The following is an 18,750-nucleotide window of genomic DNA, read 5'->3' on the forward strand; positions in this document are numbered from 1 at the left end:
GCCACAGAGAAGGCCCATCTCTGAGTTGCCACCAGACATGTTGGTAGCAACTGAAGATGGACCTCCTCAGATAACCATAATGTGTGGTGGGGATCATACCAAAGAAGGCGCTCTCTCAGGGCCCTCTTGATACAGAGCCTCAAGGAACTCCATTTGAAAGAGGATCATACTATGCAGGTCACTGTTTTAGAATGAGATCAGGGGAGAGAGAAATGTTTAATCAAAGAAAAAGGAGTAAATGAAGAAAATAATAGAGAAGAAAATCGACCAGAAAAGTGGTTAAATATAGAGGAGAAAAAGAAACCAGGCTAGTAAAAAATGTATCCACAAAGAATTGGCAGAGCCTGGAGAGAAAGGAGAAGACATAGTCAAGAAGATGGGTGGAGAAGGCAATTAAAAATCTAGAAAAGATGCAAAGGGAAAGAAGAATAGGAATGAGTAAGCTTAGAGTAATAGACTTATTTAGTGAAAGATAGAGCCACTGAGCAACAATGAATACATTCAAAAATAATATAAGGTCAGAAAGAGCACATGATTTAACTATGGGCATGAGAACCAGAGCAAAGGTTGCAAAGGAAAGTGTTGTTTTAAGACAGGGGAAGGGTGAAAGTAATGAGAACACAGAACAATCAGATCAAGTCCTGATGACAAGAGAAACAGCAACACTGAAGGAAGAACAAGGGCTAAGAGAGAAGTAACATGGGAAGAAAAGTTGGAGGAAGTTGGATGCCCAACATTGCATGGTCTAGCTATGGGAGACCATAGTTAAGAGGGCCTTTAAAAATCATGGTGCCCAATATGAGTGTGGTTCTCAAGACTGTACATTCTTAGTTTCTAAATCCCAAAGGATACAACCTGATAGGAGGTCCTTTTTTGACAGGTTGAACTCTGCAGCAACGCGTTCTATCTGAACTCTTCTTTGAGCCTTCAACATTTTTTACCTCACTAAATTATGCATATATCACTCAAACTGTATTCATCTATTATGGCCTGTTGATCATCCACTGAAAACTTAGATTTGCATAAGCTAATCCTGTATTGCTGGACATCTCTTGTAAGACAGTCGGAAAGCAGGTAGACTATCATCAGTCAGCTCATCAGGATTCAGCTTTTGGAGGGGATCTGTCTGCACATCCTTATTAAAATTCAGCTTAAGTAAATATTGTAATAAAATAGTAACAGAATAAAATTAGTAATGAAGATTTACACATAAAGAATCTGAAGGTTTTAGTGGAAATGGATCACTTAAAAAGGGCTGTTCTATAAATAGAATTATGACAGCTTTCCAAGTAGATCAACTCCTTTTCTTCTTTTTATCTCTTACATACAACTTATTGTGTTTCCAAGTCATTTTAATAAATGTGAACATTATAACAAAATGCTTGGAAGATTAAATTATCTTCTGTGCTGCTAAGAATTTTATTCAGCTGCCAAATTCCTTTTAAGATTAAGTTTAGCATGCAAGAAGATTTGTTGTTAAATAAAAATACGATTTCTATGTAAGAGGAACAGATGCTGTATCCTTTCAGAGCAAACACGGAGCATGGCTCAATCTGTTTTTAAGAAAATTGAAATTGAAAAATATTCAGCTAATCTGGCTTTGTTCTTGCTGTAACTATTTGTTTGGCAAAGGCTATACTAATCTGTCCTAACCAGAATACTGGTGAAGTGGGAATCTTTCTGCTTGAATACAAGATGAGGGACTGAATTGTGACTTGAAAGCTTAAAAGCAAATCAGAGTGATTACTGTGAATATGTTTGCAAAATCCATCTGAATTAAAATATCCAACATTAATATGTTAACTGCACATCTTGTGGTTAATGCCACTTTACTGCTGGGCATAATAGTATTTGTGATTGGGTGGTAATGCTGTATACTATTGCTGAATTCAGCCCACTGTGCAGATGCCATTTTCAGGCACTTCCCATATACCCTTGCTGTTTGAAAACCTACAGAGGTGATGGGTGTGTGTACATGCATACATCAGGGTCAAAATGGCACTTGCATTCAATAGAAATTCTTCCAGAACATTGCCCCATTCTAGAAATAGAATGTTCATAGTATGAGGAACCATTGCCTATAACTAAGGAAAAAATGGGAAGCGGAATGCATCTTCTTTAATTTGGTGAATAGGTTAATTTGGACTACTGTACCTGTAGCCCTCAGTCTGCAGTTCAAAATCTTGAATCTACCAATTGCAAGTATTTAACTCTCCTGTATTGCAGCTCTGAAAAAAATTCCTCTCCCCTGCATGTTGCTCTGCAAGGGTACATTGTCCCCAGACCCTGGCCCCAAGAAGACACAGACAAAAATGTAGTGGGTAAAAGGGCAACAGCTTGACTGGGAAGGGTTAAGCTCCCCTCTGCAAGACAGTGCAGGACTTAGCAATGACCAAGTTCGGACTACCACGTCCTCCCCCATGCCTAGCTTGGGCGACATACCCTGGCTCAGGAAGGCAACAGGTGAAAACCTGCTCCCTCCAGTTCATGGCCAACCCCCATGGGGGCCTGGATCCTTCTAAGTCTTCGCACTACCCGGACTGCGCAGCCCAAGGGTATGTGAAGTGCCTGAAGCAGGTTTCATGGTGAATCATCCTCCCTGGGCCGCACAAACCACAAAGGAGCGATTGACTAGTCACACGTTTTCACTGTCCAAGGGTGCTCACCCATGTTCCATCCCATCTACTTACCACCCATCCCACATTGTCCCTGCCAAGCCGTGACCTAACTAACTAACCATTGATGCTAGGGTAGCAGAATGGACTAGGCGAAAAAAAACCCAACATGGCCAATGCGCTGGGAGCAAAAAATTCCAGCTTGGCCCCCAGAAGGGTGACCAGCCTCTAGACCCGCTCTGCTCCTAGGGAAGGGAGGGTGGGGGAATCCAACGCCAGACTGAGCATTCGGGGTGGGGAGCCACAGGAGCGGCAGCCTTAGCCCCACCCTTCCAGATGCTGAGGCCCAATCATGGGCTTCCTGGGGCCGTGCTAGGGAGCTGGGACAAATATCCCTCCCCTCAGCACAAGGCCAGTGGAGGGGGAATTTTATTTAATTGGTGCACCGTTTTTTAAGAAAATGCAGCCAGTCTGCCCACTGGTTCTCTTTAGTTTGCTATGCATAGGTCAATAGTAGTACCATCTCTAGCTAGTCTTCTCCTCTGAACTTTTGTATGAGGGAAGGAATGAAATGGGGGCTAAAATCTTTTTCTCCATGTCAACATCATCAGGAGAAAGCATAACCTCCCTAAATGCCTGCCTGGAGGCAGTGATGGGCTGGATGAGAGGTAACAGGCTGAGGCTGAATCCAGATAAGACGGAGGTACTTATTGTGCAGGGTTGGAACTCAGGAGATGATTTTGATCTGCCTTTTCTAGATGGGGTCACACTTTCCCAGAAGGAACAGGTATGCAGTCTGAGGGTGCTTCTGGACACAAAAATCTCCCTGATGTCCCAGGTTTAGGCAGTAGCCAGAGGTGCCTTTTATCAGCTTCGGCTGATACACCAGCTGCGTCCGTTTCTTGAGATAAATGACCTCAGAACAGTAGTACATCTGCTGGTCACCTCCAGACTTGACTACTGCAATGCGCTCTATGTGGGGCTACCTTTGTACATCATCCGGAAACTGCAGTTAGTCCAGAATGCAGCAGCCAGATTGGTCTCTGGGTTATTGCAGAGAGACCATATCACTTCTATCTTAAAAGATATACACTGGCTGCAGATAATTTTTCGTGCAAAGTACAAGGTTTTGGTTAAAACCTATAAAGCCCTAAACAGCTTGGGCCCTGGATATTTAAGAGAATGCCTTCTGTGTTATGAACCACACTGCCCATTGAGATCATCTGGAGAAGTTCGTCTGCAGTTGCCACTGGCTCGTCTGGTGGCTACTCGAGGACGGGCCTTCTGCATTGCTGCGCTGAGGCTTTGGAACTCACTTCCTGCTGAAATAAGAGCCTTCTCATCTCTTACAACTTTTACAACTTTTAAAACTTTTAAAGTCAAGATGCATTTGTTCACCCAGGATTTTAATTAGATATTGTTGTAATTGTGTTTTAATAGTTTTAACATTTTAAATTTTAATTGTTGAAATGTATTGATCTTTTTATTGGTTGTTTTTATTGTCTTGTGAACCGCCCAGAGAACTTGCGTTTTGGGCGGTATAGAAATGTAATAAATAACTAAGTAAGTAAATAAATAAATATGATTTAAAAGATAAAGACTCAGGCGAAAAGAATGTATAAATTCTTTAGTTGATTTACTTTAGTTGATTTAAATTGCATTTGTTTGAGGGGAAGGAAAGAATTGGTTGATTGCATTTGATATTGACTAAAAAGCAGCTATAAATAATTCTACAATCATATCATTTGTCATATCAGTCATACTTAATAGTCATATGTCCCAAGCTCCTGCCCAAAACTGAAGCAGCATCTTCTACAAGTAGAAATAAAGGACATTCTGCAGATATATTTGGATTGGCGGGGATTGGTCATTTGGAAATAGTTTAATCCTAGGCATGTGGTAGAAAAAGATTTGGTGCTGGTGAACAAGCCATTGGCCACTACTGGGAAAGGAACAAGTGGATGGATCACTATTATATTTTGTACATGTAGGACAAAGTAGTCAAACACAATTTGTTTAAAATTTATATACGATTAAAATAATATTTGCCCTTTTATAGCTCGTATCTGTTTTGGCAAAAATAAACATGAAATGTGCAGCCTGGTATAGTATTAACATGTTTTCTAACCATAAGCATTCTAATGTATGAACTATATTTCATCTCAAGCTCTGAATTGTGTCTTGAGTTCTTCCAAAAGATGTTTTTGTTACACAGTTACTAGTCTCCTTTTTATGTTTGTGCTAAAGAGCTTTCTGTGACCTTTTCCTATCCTTTATGGACTGATGAATTTTGCTTGTGTTTCCTTAGCCCTGAAGTTGTGAAGAGTGAACCATATGGAGAGAAGGCTGATGTCTGGGCTGCAGGATGTGTCCTTTATCAGATGGCAACTCTCAACCCTCCTTTTTACAGCACCAACATGCTCTCCTTAGCAACTAAAGTATGCAGGTTTGCTAGATGAATCCTTACCTTTTCTTAGCTGTACTTTTATTAATGCGTGTTTTCACCTAAGGACAGAAGAATGCCCCTTCAGGATTAGATCAAAGGACCATCTAGTCCACATATGCTTGAAAGTTCAGAAGTGGGACTTGTAGGCAAATACTGTAGTTCTCTCCTGCTAGTGCTTTTCAGGAGCTGGTCTTTGGATCATATTGCCTCCTACTTTTACTGGAGCAATCCCAACCCCAAACCTGTGATAATGTACCACATAAGGACTACAAAAACATAGAGTTGATAGCTACTGTTTTGCTATAGAAGATGATCTTAGTTTCCAGTTCTTGATCAGGATCAAAGTCATTGACTCTGGAAATTAAGCACCAGATTTTGTGCTTTATTAGCTTTGTGTAATTTAAGAGTCTCAGCATTCATTTTGTCTCTTTAAAAAGTTGCCAGCCCGCTGCTATGTATGTTCTAAATATGGTTTTAAGATACTCCATATGTGTGCATTCCATGTGTTTTAATTGTCTTGGTGCAATCTGAGTAAGCTGCTTGAAGATCTTTTGATTGTTACATTTTATGTTAAATGAGGAGTTTGACCCGAGATGTGTGCAATGCGATTTTTTTTTTAAACTTAAAAAGCCATTTCACTATTTCAAGTCTGATATAATGGCCAAGGCTACACAAATAGAATGACTAATTGGCTATTTATGGTGTCCAGCTCCATCCTTCCTTGTGCCTGTGTTTTCTGTGGCTTCCTAAATTCAGGCATGCTCACATCAAGCAATTATATCTGTTACTATTACTGAACTGTTACTCTGTAAATAAAAAGTTTCAATGTTTTTGCAAGGTTCATTCTAATACTGTACTAAAATTTTAGATTTATGATAAGAATATCGTGTCGGACAGCTCATTGAAAATGCTGACTATTTTTTTCCATAAAAAAGAAAAACCTAACAAGTTTGACCTCTGGAGACAGAAGGCATATAATATGCAAAGTGTAACTACTGGAAAAACAAAACTTAAATCTGTTCAAACTCTTACTTTGGAATGGTCTGAGGAACCTTCATGGTTTCAATACTTATAAATTAGTTTGATAGTGCAGAAAGAAATGGTAGTAAACAAAGATAAGGTGGTAAACTTAGAGATTTAACAAAATTTGAAGAACTAATAACTAAAAATGTTGATCATTTATTGGGATTGATATACAAGTTGCTTTTGAAATTTGACCTAGAAACAGAACAGATAAAAGACTGCATGATTAAGAGTATGCAAAATTTAAACAGGACAATTGATATCCAACAATGGGAACATCAATGGAAAGTGAATATTAAATTTACAGCAAATAGTACCTTAAGAGAAAATTGGTACAAAATGTACTTTCATTGGTACATCACTCCCACGATTATTAGAAAGATGGACAGTAATTATTCTGGAGACAGTTGAAAGTGTAAGAACCATGCGGGGACATTCGATCATATGTGGTGGACTTGTGGCAAAGCACAACAATTTGGGAAGAAAATTCACTCCAAGTTGCAATAAATTTTAAATACAAACTTCCCCTATTCACCTGAGCTTTTTTTGTTTTGTTAAATATGACTGAACTGAGGGTTAAATATGACTTAGTACTGAGGGTTGATTAATACATTACTTTTATCTTTTTGTAATATCTGCTGCAAGGGGGAGGACTGGCAAAGGATGGTAGTGGAATCCTGGATTGTTATATGTAACTTTTGGAAGCTCAAGGGATGATAATGCAACCATGTTATATTTTTTTCCTTATTAAATAAAAATATATATTTAAAAAAGCGAGGGGGAAATGCTGACTCAGTGCAAAACAGCACTGAGATTTATATAAATCTATGGTGTGACCACATTAGGAGTACTGCATGCAGTACCGTATCTTACATTGTAGAACTTGAAAAGGTGCAGAAGAGGGCCACCAAGATGATCAGTGCCTTCTTATGAGGCAAGGCTAGAGGATCTGGGGCTTTTTCTTTTGGAAAAGAGGTGACTTCAGGGAGACATGATTGAGGTATATAAAATTATGCATGGAGTAGAGAGAGTGGACAGAGAGAATTTTTTCTCCCTCTCTTACAAAACTAGAACCAGGGGTCATCCCATGAAATGGAAGGCTGGGAATTTTAATTCTGACAAAAGGAAGTACTTTTTTAATCTATGGAATTAATCAATGGAATTCTCGACACTGGGATGTGATGATAGCTTGGATGTCTTTAAAAAGGGCTTAGACAAATTCATGGAGTACAGGTCTATCAATTGCTACTAGTCTGATGGCTAGAGGCCACCTCCAGCCTCAGAGGCAAAATGCCTCTGAATACCAGTTGCAAGGGAGCAACAGCATGCCCTCACCTCTTACCTGTGGGTTTCTCAGAGGCATCCTGTGTGAAACAGGATGCTGGACTGGATGGGCCTTGGGCCTGATCCAGCAGGGCTGTTCTTATGTTCTTAATGTGCAGAACTAGCATTTCTGGAAAGGTGTCATGAATTTAAAACTATACAAAATCCTAATGATTTTCTAAAAGGAAGAATAATCTTTTAGAAGCAAATTCTGCATGTGTCAGTACAGAAAATAGTGCTCCTCTATCGCAGAAGTAGTGTATGCATTTTTGTGTGTGTATGCATGCAGGTTTGAGAATTCAACATTTGATTAAATGCAATAGTCCTTTAAGTAATAGATGCATCATTGGCTAAAGTCAGAGGTATATTATGAGCAGTATGATTATAATTTTGGGGATGAATTTCCTATGAATATTACTTCTAGATAGAAAGTTCTTATACACATTTGGGTATGATGAGTGGACATGTGTCTGTTTCACTGCATATAAATGTCACACAGGAACCTGTTAGTTTTCTTGTGAAGTTATATTAATGATGATGATGTGATGCTTGTCATGCTCTTCCAAGCACAATATGCTTTTAAAAAAACTTTTGACAAAACATTTATTTTACAGATAGTAGAAGCTTCATATGAGCCAGTTCCAGAAGGTGCTTATTCTGAAAAGGTATCAGTTATAATTAAAAAGTAAGTAGCTTGTACATGTTTCCATTTTTCTAGATGGTCGCATTTTTTCACTTTTATGAATAAAGCTGGGAGGTCAACTTCATTGACTTAAACAATATTTAGTATTTACCTCTGAATAAACAGGTAATTAAATTAAGTAAAAGGAAGAGATGTGGTCATAGAGTGAATTGTACAAAAATGTGAGATGAAACCTTTACTATTCAAAATTAATGAGGTAAACATGTAGATATGGATCATGATCCGTTGCATTCATAATGAAATGGGTTCTGCGCCTGTGCAGGGACCTCGCGGGCAAACTAACTAGTTCCTCGAGACTCCCACTCCGCCCAGCACGTGCTCCGTGCTTTCATTGAAAACGGTGGTTGGGGGTGTCACTTCTTCAGTTTCTTACAGACTTCCTGTTTCAGATGATCTGTCGCAGTTCTGGTACGTGACTTCTCTCCATTTTTTAAAAAAAAACTGTTGCGGGGACAGGGGCGTAGCAAGGTTGGAGTGGGCCCAGAGACGAGATTTTAAAATGGGCCCCTCACTGCCTAAATATACAACACTAACACAACCAACCATTTTAAAAGCCACCCAACAGCACAGTTCTAAAGACACATTGAATACTATATATTTGTTCTACTTTTAATGCCTAGAACACACTAGAAACACTAGAGGTAAGAGTATTTATGCTGCTGAGATAGATAGATGCTAAGATATACACAGTTTCTGTATATGTTTATACCTATGTTTATACAGATAACATAGCATTATATTTAGGCATATAGAATCTCTCTTATTTCCTAAAAATACACACAATAGTCTAAGGCTGAGGTTGATGAATTATAGTTTTTTCTCTACCACGCAATTAAACATAGATTAACACACACTCTAGCAGGATTTCAAAGTTCTTTGTCACACTAATTTAGAAATTGGATTGCAAGACTTGATTTCATATAACAGAGTAGTTCAACAATAACGAAGAAATATGTTGATCCAGATTAGGCCACTGATAAACCAATATGGAACAATTCAACTCGGAAACAAGCCCCACTGAGTTCAATGGCCATTACCCCCAAGGAGGTGTAGGCGAGCTAAATGACTTAAATGGGAATAGCCTTCTTTAATATTCATGTACACTGTACAGTATTTGAATTTAAAACTCTGCATCAAAGATCACGCACTCCCATTCAATGAGCATTTATTTTTAATGAATATGAATATTTACTTGGGAGTAAATCCCATTGAACTTACTGGGACTTAATTTTAAATTAACACATATTGGGCAGCAATTTGGACGTTGTTGACTTGAAATCAGTGGCTTCTACATAACTGCTAGCAACCCAGTGCCCCTGCGGTCGACATAAACAGAAACTAAAAACTGGCCCACATCCAGATATGTCATCAGTGTAAGAAACCACTGGTCTCTCTCCCCATCAATTTTTTCAAGACTGTAGAATCAACTTCTGTGAAAATGAAGGGTCTCTAATTGCTAAACTGATGGGTTAAAAAAACCTACACTATAATAAACACACAAACATATTAGAGAGCAATCTGGAGCTCATTCAATTGAGAGCACTCTGTACAAGCGAAGGAAGTCCCATTACTGCTTTGAAGGAAGCTTGTTCCCAGTTTAAATATGCGCAGGATTGTCGCCTGTTGATTTCAGTCCTATCGATTTCTGTGATACGATATATTGAAATCAATATAGTTTAGACATTTCTAGCTAACTGAATCGAGCCCTGGAAGTTTATCTTCATTAATGATGGAGGGAGGAGATTGTGGTGTGGACCAACCTCACCGAGCCTTGTGTCAGGGTGAGCCACGCTCCGCTCCCCTATGCAAGGAGTCTCCAAGGAGTCCCTTGCTAATCCAACCACGTGTGCAGGGCTGCATGTGGACTTGTGAGCGCTTTCTCCTTGCAGGTGGGGTTTTCAATCCACAAAGGAGAGCTCTTATTCTCAGTGAAGGGGGAAAACCTACCCTCGCTCTCTCCCGAGCTCGCTCAAAGGCATGGAGTGGGGAGGCTCCCACGTGCGCACACACTACAAAGAGCAAGAGTCCTGTGCCTCCCGCCCCTCCTACCCCCTTCAGATCAGTGTGTCTTCTTTGCCTGCTGCGATCTCTTCCAAGCTGAAGTCCCATTGGATGAAGCAAGACTTCCTTGGGAAGGGAGCTTCGGCCAGCGGCACCCTCTCTCCCTCTCTCCCTCCCCCGCATCATGCACAAAGCTCAGCAGACTGACTGAGCAGAGCAGGGAGGAGGAAGCCTGGAGTCCCCGCCCTCTCTGCAATCAACTGGCCCAGCCCTTACCAGTAAACTAACTGCTGCATGCAGCGGCACACCAGGTCATCTGCAAGTGCATTGGGCACACCGCTCCCACCCCACCTTCCCACCAGAGTAGTAGCAATAAAAGTTAAAATAAAGAGTAAACTAACTGCTGCATGCAGCAGCAGGCGGGGCGCATTTGAGGGAGGAATGGCGCTTGCTACCGGCCGGGTTGGGTCGTTTGCAGGGGTGGCAGCGGTGGGGTGGGGTGGAGTGGACACACACTGGCCTTAGGACAGCAGGAGGAGAGGAATTAGCGGTTGGCCCTCACCTCGGTGGTCCCTCCCCTGTTGTTAACATTTTATGCAGCCTGCCTCGCCCTTGTATATTCTGCATGGACATATCAGCATTCCCCTCGCTACAACCTGACGCCAGCGGCTAAATCTCAATCGTCAGGTCTTTAGCATTCATTCACCATTTCCCTGCGTGCAGGGATAAATATTATTTTTTAATCCAATGTTGATTAAAGCCGTGGCAGTGGCAGGCTGACCATGGCAGTAAATAGCAGCTCTTGTGCGATGGCAAAGTTGTGTGCTCGCTGGGTTCCAGGCTCGTAAAGCTGACACACAGCCGGGAGGAAGAAAGTTTGGGTTTTTATACGCCCCTGTCCCCACATATCTCACATGCCCCCCACCCCGTTAAGGCTACCACCCGCCCGAACCTCTACTCAGTGTGGCGGCGGGAATGCCAAGTACCTAAGGAGGAAGAGGGCTCCATGTGTTCTTTCGTGTTGTCTGTGTTGTCTCTCTCCCAGTCTCCCTAGTAGTCTAGTAGGCTGTGGCAGCAGCAAGGCAGGGGAGGAAGAAGCAGCAAACTAAGAGCAGCCTCGAAAAAGTTCTCTGTGTTGCTTGCCTCGCTCGCTTGTTTCCCGCCTGCGTGAGCTGAGGATGGGATCATGTGCAGCACCTAACCAATGAGAGTGAAGGGGAAAGAGGAGGAAGAGCCTACGAAGCAAAAGGCTGGGGGGGGGAGGGAGAGGGGAAGGTCGGATATGGCGGCGGCGCAAAAAGAACCATTTTTTCCCAAGAATTAAATAAAATCATAATGAAATAAGGCCCGGGCAGGCAGGGGAGTCACGTGACTTGTCTCTGCGGGGCCCCTCGAGTCAGTGGGCCCCCAGACAACTGTCTCCCCTTGCCCTATTATAGTTACGCCCCTGTGCGGGGATAGTTTGGGAGGGTCTTATGAATACAAGGGATCACTTCCAGATCAAGTGTTACAGGTGAGCAACCTGTTTTTTAGTACTCTTATCCTGTGATTCCTCAGTCTCTCTTGCCAGCAAAAACCATTCAACTCAGCAAAGGGGAACTGCTCAAATGAAGTGTGCAAAATTGGTGATTGACCAATTTTGACCACGGAAGCCGTATAGATGCTCATTGTGCATGATGACGTGTATATGAAGTTCTGATTTGGGAATGATATATCTGGTATCATCTGGCAATAAAGAACAGATAGAACTTTGAGATGGTTCTTTGTGAAGATTCTCCAGTGCCATAGCTTAATATGTGTAAACATACTTAATAGTGTTTTTTTTTTAAAAACCTTGCCTAGTAGTTAAGGCCTGGAGAAAGAAGTTGTTACAAATAAATTACAAGTTCTTATTTTACAAAAAGATAAAGCTCATTCCACAATAAATAAATGTGTTAGTCTTTATGGCACCATAGATCACTTTTGTCATCTTACTGCAACAAAGAGCATTGCTATTCTAGCTGCCTTCAAAGCACTGAAGTATTTTCAGAAAACCATCACGAACCAAGTGGTTCAGTTACAGATGGACAACACCCCTGCAGTTGTTTATATAAGCAACTAAGGGCACAGTATCAAAGCCACTATGTCAGCTCAGTCTACAGATGTGGAATTGCTGCATTGCCCAAAGGGTTCATATGATTGCCATCCATATAAAAGGGGAGGACAACATATTGGTGGATGTGTTGTGCAGGACTCAGATACTGCAGCAACATGAATGGGAGATGGATCAAAAACTCCTGTTTACATGTTGGGGAATGCCACCGGTGGATCTGTTTGCAACCGAACAGAACAAGAAATGCAAACAAGATGTAACTCCATATGCAAGTGGTTCCATGTACGAGATAAGACCTTAAGCCCTTTTAGACAAGATGGTTGTTTCTGTTAAGATGATCCTCAAAATGTTTCCCATACAAATCTAATGGAATGGTGCAAACAAGTGAATGCTTGGTAAAGGTTCCAGAAAAACTGATTTCTAAATGGGGTTTTGAGATCACTCAGTAGCATGTGGCATGGATTTATGAGATCACCTAGGGTTTTTTTTTTTTGGTGTGTGTGTGTGTCCCTTGCTATCAACTTAGCAATGCTGGGACCTATTTGAACCAAATTTGGCACAGTTGTAGGGATACATAGGGACACCTCAGTGGTGTAGTCTGTGATGTCATCTACCTCAATTCAAGATTGTGGACATGTGACCATTTGAGATGCAAGTGGACTAACTTGTGAACACCTAACCTATTTAGACCAAATTTGGTACTCTTTTAGGGATAAATATGGACACCTCAATGGTGTAGTTTGTGATGATGTCATCCATCCCAATTCAAGATGGTGAGTTTCTGAACATTTCATGCACAAGTGGGCTAACTTGTGAACTGCCTAACTGATTTGGACCAGATTTGGTACAGTTGTAGCAAATGATAGGGACATGTCAATAGATGATGTCATCCACCCAATTCAAGATGGTGGACACATGAAGGTTTGAGCACAGATTGGTTAACTTGTGAAGATGGTAATTATTAGTTAAGATTATAGTAAAAGGAAAGTAGGCAGATTAATTCTTACCAGAACTTCTTGTTAAAAGAATACCATCAGTGTACTAATTATCCTTAGGCTGCATAAGGCATACCACTTGCATAAAGCATACCAACTAGTGGGACTTGGATCCATGTGAATGTTCATTATCATTATTGTAGATGGTTTAAATAATGGATTTTTTCCCTGCAGGTGCTTGACCCCTGATTCAGAGAGTCGTCCTGACATAATAGAAGTTAGTTCAATGATTTCAGATGTTATGATGAGATATTTGGATAGTTTATCAACCTCCCAGTTTGTCTTGGAGAGGAAATTAGAACGTGAAAGGAGGCGTACTCAAAGATACTTCATGGAGGCCAATAGGAATGCAGTGACATGTCACCATCAGCTTGCTGTATTATCTCAGGTAAGTAAAATATTAGGTTTTTAATCACATATAACGCAACTCCTATTGTGCTATTCCCAGTTATTGGACTAATTCACCTGGAAAGCAGAAATACTGTACACATGGTGGAGCATTATCCTGCTTCTTTGCCTGCTATTTGTGTATGGCATAATGTTTCCAGTGGGCTTCCAAACACATACTCATACACCTGGTATGGACTGCTGGCCCTTAAAGGTGAGGAGAGGAAAAACACCACGCATGCAGCTACCATAATATGTCCAACACTGAACAGAACTATAATGAATGCATGGGGCTATAGCTCAGTAGTAAAGCATTTGCTTTGCATGCAGAAGGGTCCATGTTCTATCAATGGCATCTCCAGGTAGGGCTGGGAAAGACTGCTGCTTGAAACCTTGAAAAGCCATTGCCAGTTAGTGTAGACAATACTGATGGGCCAAGGGTCATAAGGCAGCTTCCTATGTACAACTCTGGTTTTCTCAGTTTGCAGAAAGTCTCAGTAGCTGTGGGCACCCAAGGACTAATTGCTCTTCTGTTTGTTCTAATGATGTAAGACCATGACTAAGAAAGTCCAACATAAAACATAGCAGTTTCAGAGCTAGCAAATCAGGAGCAGATTGCTAATTTATAAAAAGATGGCATCCTGTTGGAAAGGATCAAAAATAATTTAAGCCCTCTAAGTCAGGTGCTTTCCTGCACCAAGACATAGGTGTCTGCTGTATTAATCCACGTATAAATTAACATACAAATGAACTAGATCAGTATTTCCCAACCAGTGTACTACGGGACACTATCCAGTGTGCCACCTGACTTGAAAGCTTTAGAGCTGGCTTTCTTTAATGAACCAGGAGTCATTCCTAGTGCATTAGGGGTGAATTAGCTCCAGAAGGGATACGAGGGTTGGCTACAGATAAGAATAAAAATTATATAAGAATAAAGAGGAGGAAGGAAGCTAAGTGTGCAACAGCTTTGCCAGTTTGTTTGTTTGTTTGTTTGTTTAACATTTATAACCCACTCTTCCTCCATGGAGCCTAGAGTGGTGTACCCCACTCCTCCACTCCTTATGTTCTCCTTACAACAACCCTGTGAGGTAGGTTAGTGAGAGAGAAGTGACTGGCCCTAAGTCACCCAGTGAGTTTCATGGCCAAATGGGGATTGGAACTTGAGTCTCCCTGGTCTTAGTCGGACACTCTAACCACTACGCCACACTAGTACTCATTCACACACAAGATATGTATGCTGAGGGTGGGCAGTGTGCCCCATTTTATTTTTTAATGTAAGTGTGTCTTGGAGTGTAAAAAGATTGGGAACTACTGATCTAGGTTACATCATATACCCCAAGCAGAAGTTTGAACTAGCCATATGTTTATGCAGTTTTATGCTAGCAGAGTTGTGTTGTTAGAATACTGTCCCTAGAGTGAATTTTTGGAAGCCATGTCTCTGTTTTCATTTGTAGGAACATTATGAGAAATCAAGCCTCAGCAGCAGTAGCAGCGGAGCAGCCAGTTTAAAAAGTGAATTTTCTGAAAACACTGACCTTCTGTGTGAAAACTTTAACCCATCCTCTGGAAAAGATGAAGAAAAAACCTGTGATGAAACCCTGTCGGACGATAACTGCACTTTAGAAAACTCAGAAAAAGGTGGCCGTGATTGTGCAAAACAAATGTCAGTACTTCTAGAATGATAATCAGAGCAGAATAGAGAGATTCATTTTTGCTTCTATTTTAATGCACAGATGTCTTCTCAGAATTAGATTATGAACTGGATGTATCGGATAACTCCAGTAGCGCTAGTTCCAGTCCTCTCAAAGAATCAGCATTTGGTAAGTTTCTTTAAACAAAGAGTCTAATATCTAGTGCTTCTAACTGGAAGTTCATCAGCTGATGTTGATGTTGGAGGTGACAGCTGAACAAACTGTGATATGTGCACTTGAACAGGAGTTGAAACAACATGCATGGGTGGAATCATGGGAGCTGGTCCAGAATTTATCAGGATGGATTTAGGTAATTTTGGATGATCCAGCGAAGCAGCTACAAAGACCAGGGCGACAGGGCTCAGGTATTAGGCAGTCTGCCTCAACAAGAAAATCCACATGAAGCAAATTCTAGGATGTTCCAGTAATGTACTGCTGCTGTTCTGGCAGCATCCTGTTCCATTGGCAGAACCAATGAAAACAGAGCACAGTAGGAACAGTGTGGCTCCCAGAAGTTCATTCTAAGTGCAATGGAATGAACATTAATCTAATCTAATCTAATTCACAGTGGCATTGTTCTAGCAACACTAAGTCTTAAACCTATATTTATAATACATGCTTTCTCAGTATTCTAAAAACAAAACAAAACTGGTGATATATATAAAATGGAAATGCACTCTTTTGCTATTGGAAGAATGAGACTTTTACTGTTGCAAAGAGAAATGCGGAAGAAGAGTAAGGGTCAGATTATAGTTATGGTCTGTTTTAGACAAGTTGAGCAATTCTTTACGTTATGATAGTTGTTGGAATTTTAAGTGTTTCTACCAGAACTCTGAATCTTTTTTGTGTGTGGAAAGCTGTATAGAGTAAGACTTGTGTAGATATAATTTGTCTCAAATAGTGTTCTCCAGAATTTGCTTACTGATTTAATAAGTGCTTAGCAATCAAGACTTGGAGCAAGGTGACAGAAGTAGGTGGAAGAAGTATCAGAAAGGTCTCTTGCAGAAGTGTTCATCATTGTTTCTCTGGCTTTCCTTTTTGCTTTTTTGTTTAATATTCACCATACCTTAACTATTTGTCCCACTAAACTAGGCAGAATAGATATTGCTCCTATAATGTTTCAGAGAAAGAAGCATCTCCTTTTGAAGCCGTCAACTATCATGTCAGATCCAATCAAGTGCGTCGAACCTCTTGTGTGACACAGAAGCTGACATTTATTTTTATAGTTTTAATGGTAGCATTGATTCGTATGTTAAACAAACAAACAAAAATTGAAGACTACCTGTCTCTTTGCTAAACAGTGGACTGTTTCTACTGACAGGTCTAATATGATCTCACTAGTTGCTTATAAACTCATTAATTTTAGTTAGCATTTCTAGAACAATAACACCACAGGAGTAAGAAAATAATTATATTGTTTCACACAGTTTAGATCACCTATAGTATCAGGTTAATGCTGAAATAATTATGTCTCTTACTAAGTACTGTGCATTATTGATGAGTTATGTTCGGGCAGGGAGAGGGGTGTTCAATGCCTTTTTGGACCACTATAGCCTCATTTGATTTCCTTGTGCTTTCTGATACCTCCTCCACATGATGCTTTATGCACCTTTGTCAAATGATGTGTTTTTAGTTTTGCTTAGATTGTAAGCCTAACAGGGAGTTAATAGTGCTCTCAGTATTTACCACAGTATCTGTCACATTTGCAACAGTAAATAAACATTAAATCAGGCCTCGAAAAAGCACATTGCTACTTGCAAATAACACTGTCCTTACTACCCAAACATGGTACCCAGGGATGGGGATAGGAGTTTAATTGCAGACATGCACAGCCTCTAACACTAAATGTTGACCTCTAAATTTAACACTAAATTATCACCCAAACACAGAAGCTAGGAGTAGGAATACATCCCCCCCACACCAATCCAATATGTGATTAATCCAGGAAAACTAGTTTATTACCCAGATTTCAAGAGGACATCTGCAAACTAACAATTTTTTCCAGATAATTTGTGAATTAGTCTGACACGCAGACCTTTTCACATACCCAGTGACAACATCATTTTCTATAGAAAACTTGGGAAAGGGTTTGGACAAGTAGGACCCAATGTGTGCTGAAAGAGGCACACTGGTGGTGGTGGTGTTAATAATATTTACATACCATTTTTCAACAGAGAAGTTGAGCATAATTTGCCTGTAATACTGAAGCAGCAACAACATACTGTCCCAGGTGACATTCCAATTGACTGATGGCAGAGAACAGAAGTTTTTCAAACATTTGTCCTCCTCAGTATTTGTTTTGCTTTGATTCGATGCCCTTAAAGGTATGGTTTCCCAGATGTTTCATCAGGCCTGGGTTTTATCACAAAAGCCAGTGTCTTCTAGGCCCTGTTGTGTGTCAAGTGGGGCCTAGATACTCCTAGGAAGTCTAGAGCCATTTTTGGTGCCTGGTCATTTTCTGCTTGGATTCCAAGTGGGTCCAGACAAGACTGTACTCAAGCACAAAAGTAAGTAATAATCTGTCCACAATTGAATAATAATGTATTCACAATGTTTGTGAAAAGCTAGAGTTGTCTTTAAGTTCTTAGAATAATTTTGCCTACATGGAAATAACAGTGCAAGTGTTTTGTTGTATGTCTTTACAATTTCATTTAATAAGTTGAAAGCAGAAATAGAGCAAGATTAGACTGAGAAAAATAATACTTTTCTCTGTGTGCTCAGGAAAACAATTGAGTTCATCTCCTTCTAGCAATACAACCCTTAACATCTACAGTGAGGCATTTCAAAATAGCAGAGGGAAATAATCATTTTAGGTATTTCCCCCAAAACTGATCTCCCTTTTCCTAACACATGCTGAAAATGTTCCACAGTGTAATGCAGGCAGTGCAGACCCGTCCATGTCATGGCTCTAGCACACATGACAATCCTGCTGCATGAGTGGGCTCTTTCAGTACAGTTCACTCTTGTGCGATTACAGTTTGTGTGCTACTTGCATTAGGAATAATTCAAGTAGCACATACAAATTTTAAAAAATTAAGTTAATTTTAAAAAAATCACCCCCTTGCCCATTTCTTTTGTGGGTTGGGTGGTAAGTAGCATCATCATGCCGTAACACCCAACCCACTTTGGTATCATTGGGACCTACCCATGAGGAACAATGACGTGATTCAAGTTCCCCACTGTTCCTTATGGATGAAATAAGCAGAGTGCAGTGCACATATTTTGCAACCCTGCCTTGAAAACCAACACTACAGAACAGAAGCAGCACACATAGTACCTCCCAACACAGAACAACACATTTTGACAAAAACACAGTCCAAAGATGGCCAAAAAAGCATCACTCATCCAGAATCTGCTGCCAGCCACAGTGCCTGCGCTGCATTAACATCATTGCCCAAAGTTGCTCTCTCTCACACAATTATGACTCTGTCCTTACTTGCAACAGCTGCCACAGCACAGCAGCACCCTTAGCAG

General features: G+C 40.6%; 1 protein-coding gene across 1 annotated transcript in view; it reads left to right on the forward strand.

Moving 5' to 3' along the window:
* The window catches only part of NEK10 (NIMA related kinase 10), a 192,594-nt gene that overhangs the window by 119,254 nt on the left and 54,590 nt on the right, over positions 1-18,750 (forward strand). The window contains exons 24-28 of the mRNA XM_053263336.1: positions 4,924-5,053; positions 8,022-8,092; positions 13,373-13,586; positions 15,040-15,223; positions 15,319-15,405. Coding sequence (XP_053119311.1) covers positions 4,924-5,053; positions 8,022-8,092; positions 13,373-13,586; positions 15,040-15,223; positions 15,319-15,405 — 686 coding nt within the window. The remainder of the gene's footprint in view (positions 1-4,923; positions 5,054-8,021; positions 8,093-13,372; positions 13,587-15,039; positions 15,224-15,318; positions 15,406-18,750) is intronic.

This window comes from Hemicordylus capensis, chromosome 6 (assembly GCF_027244095.1).
Source record: "Hemicordylus capensis ecotype Gifberg chromosome 6, rHemCap1.1.pri, whole genome shotgun sequence".
In the NCBI taxonomy this organism is placed as follows: domain Eukaryota; kingdom Metazoa; phylum Chordata; class Lepidosauria; order Squamata; family Cordylidae; genus Hemicordylus; species Hemicordylus capensis.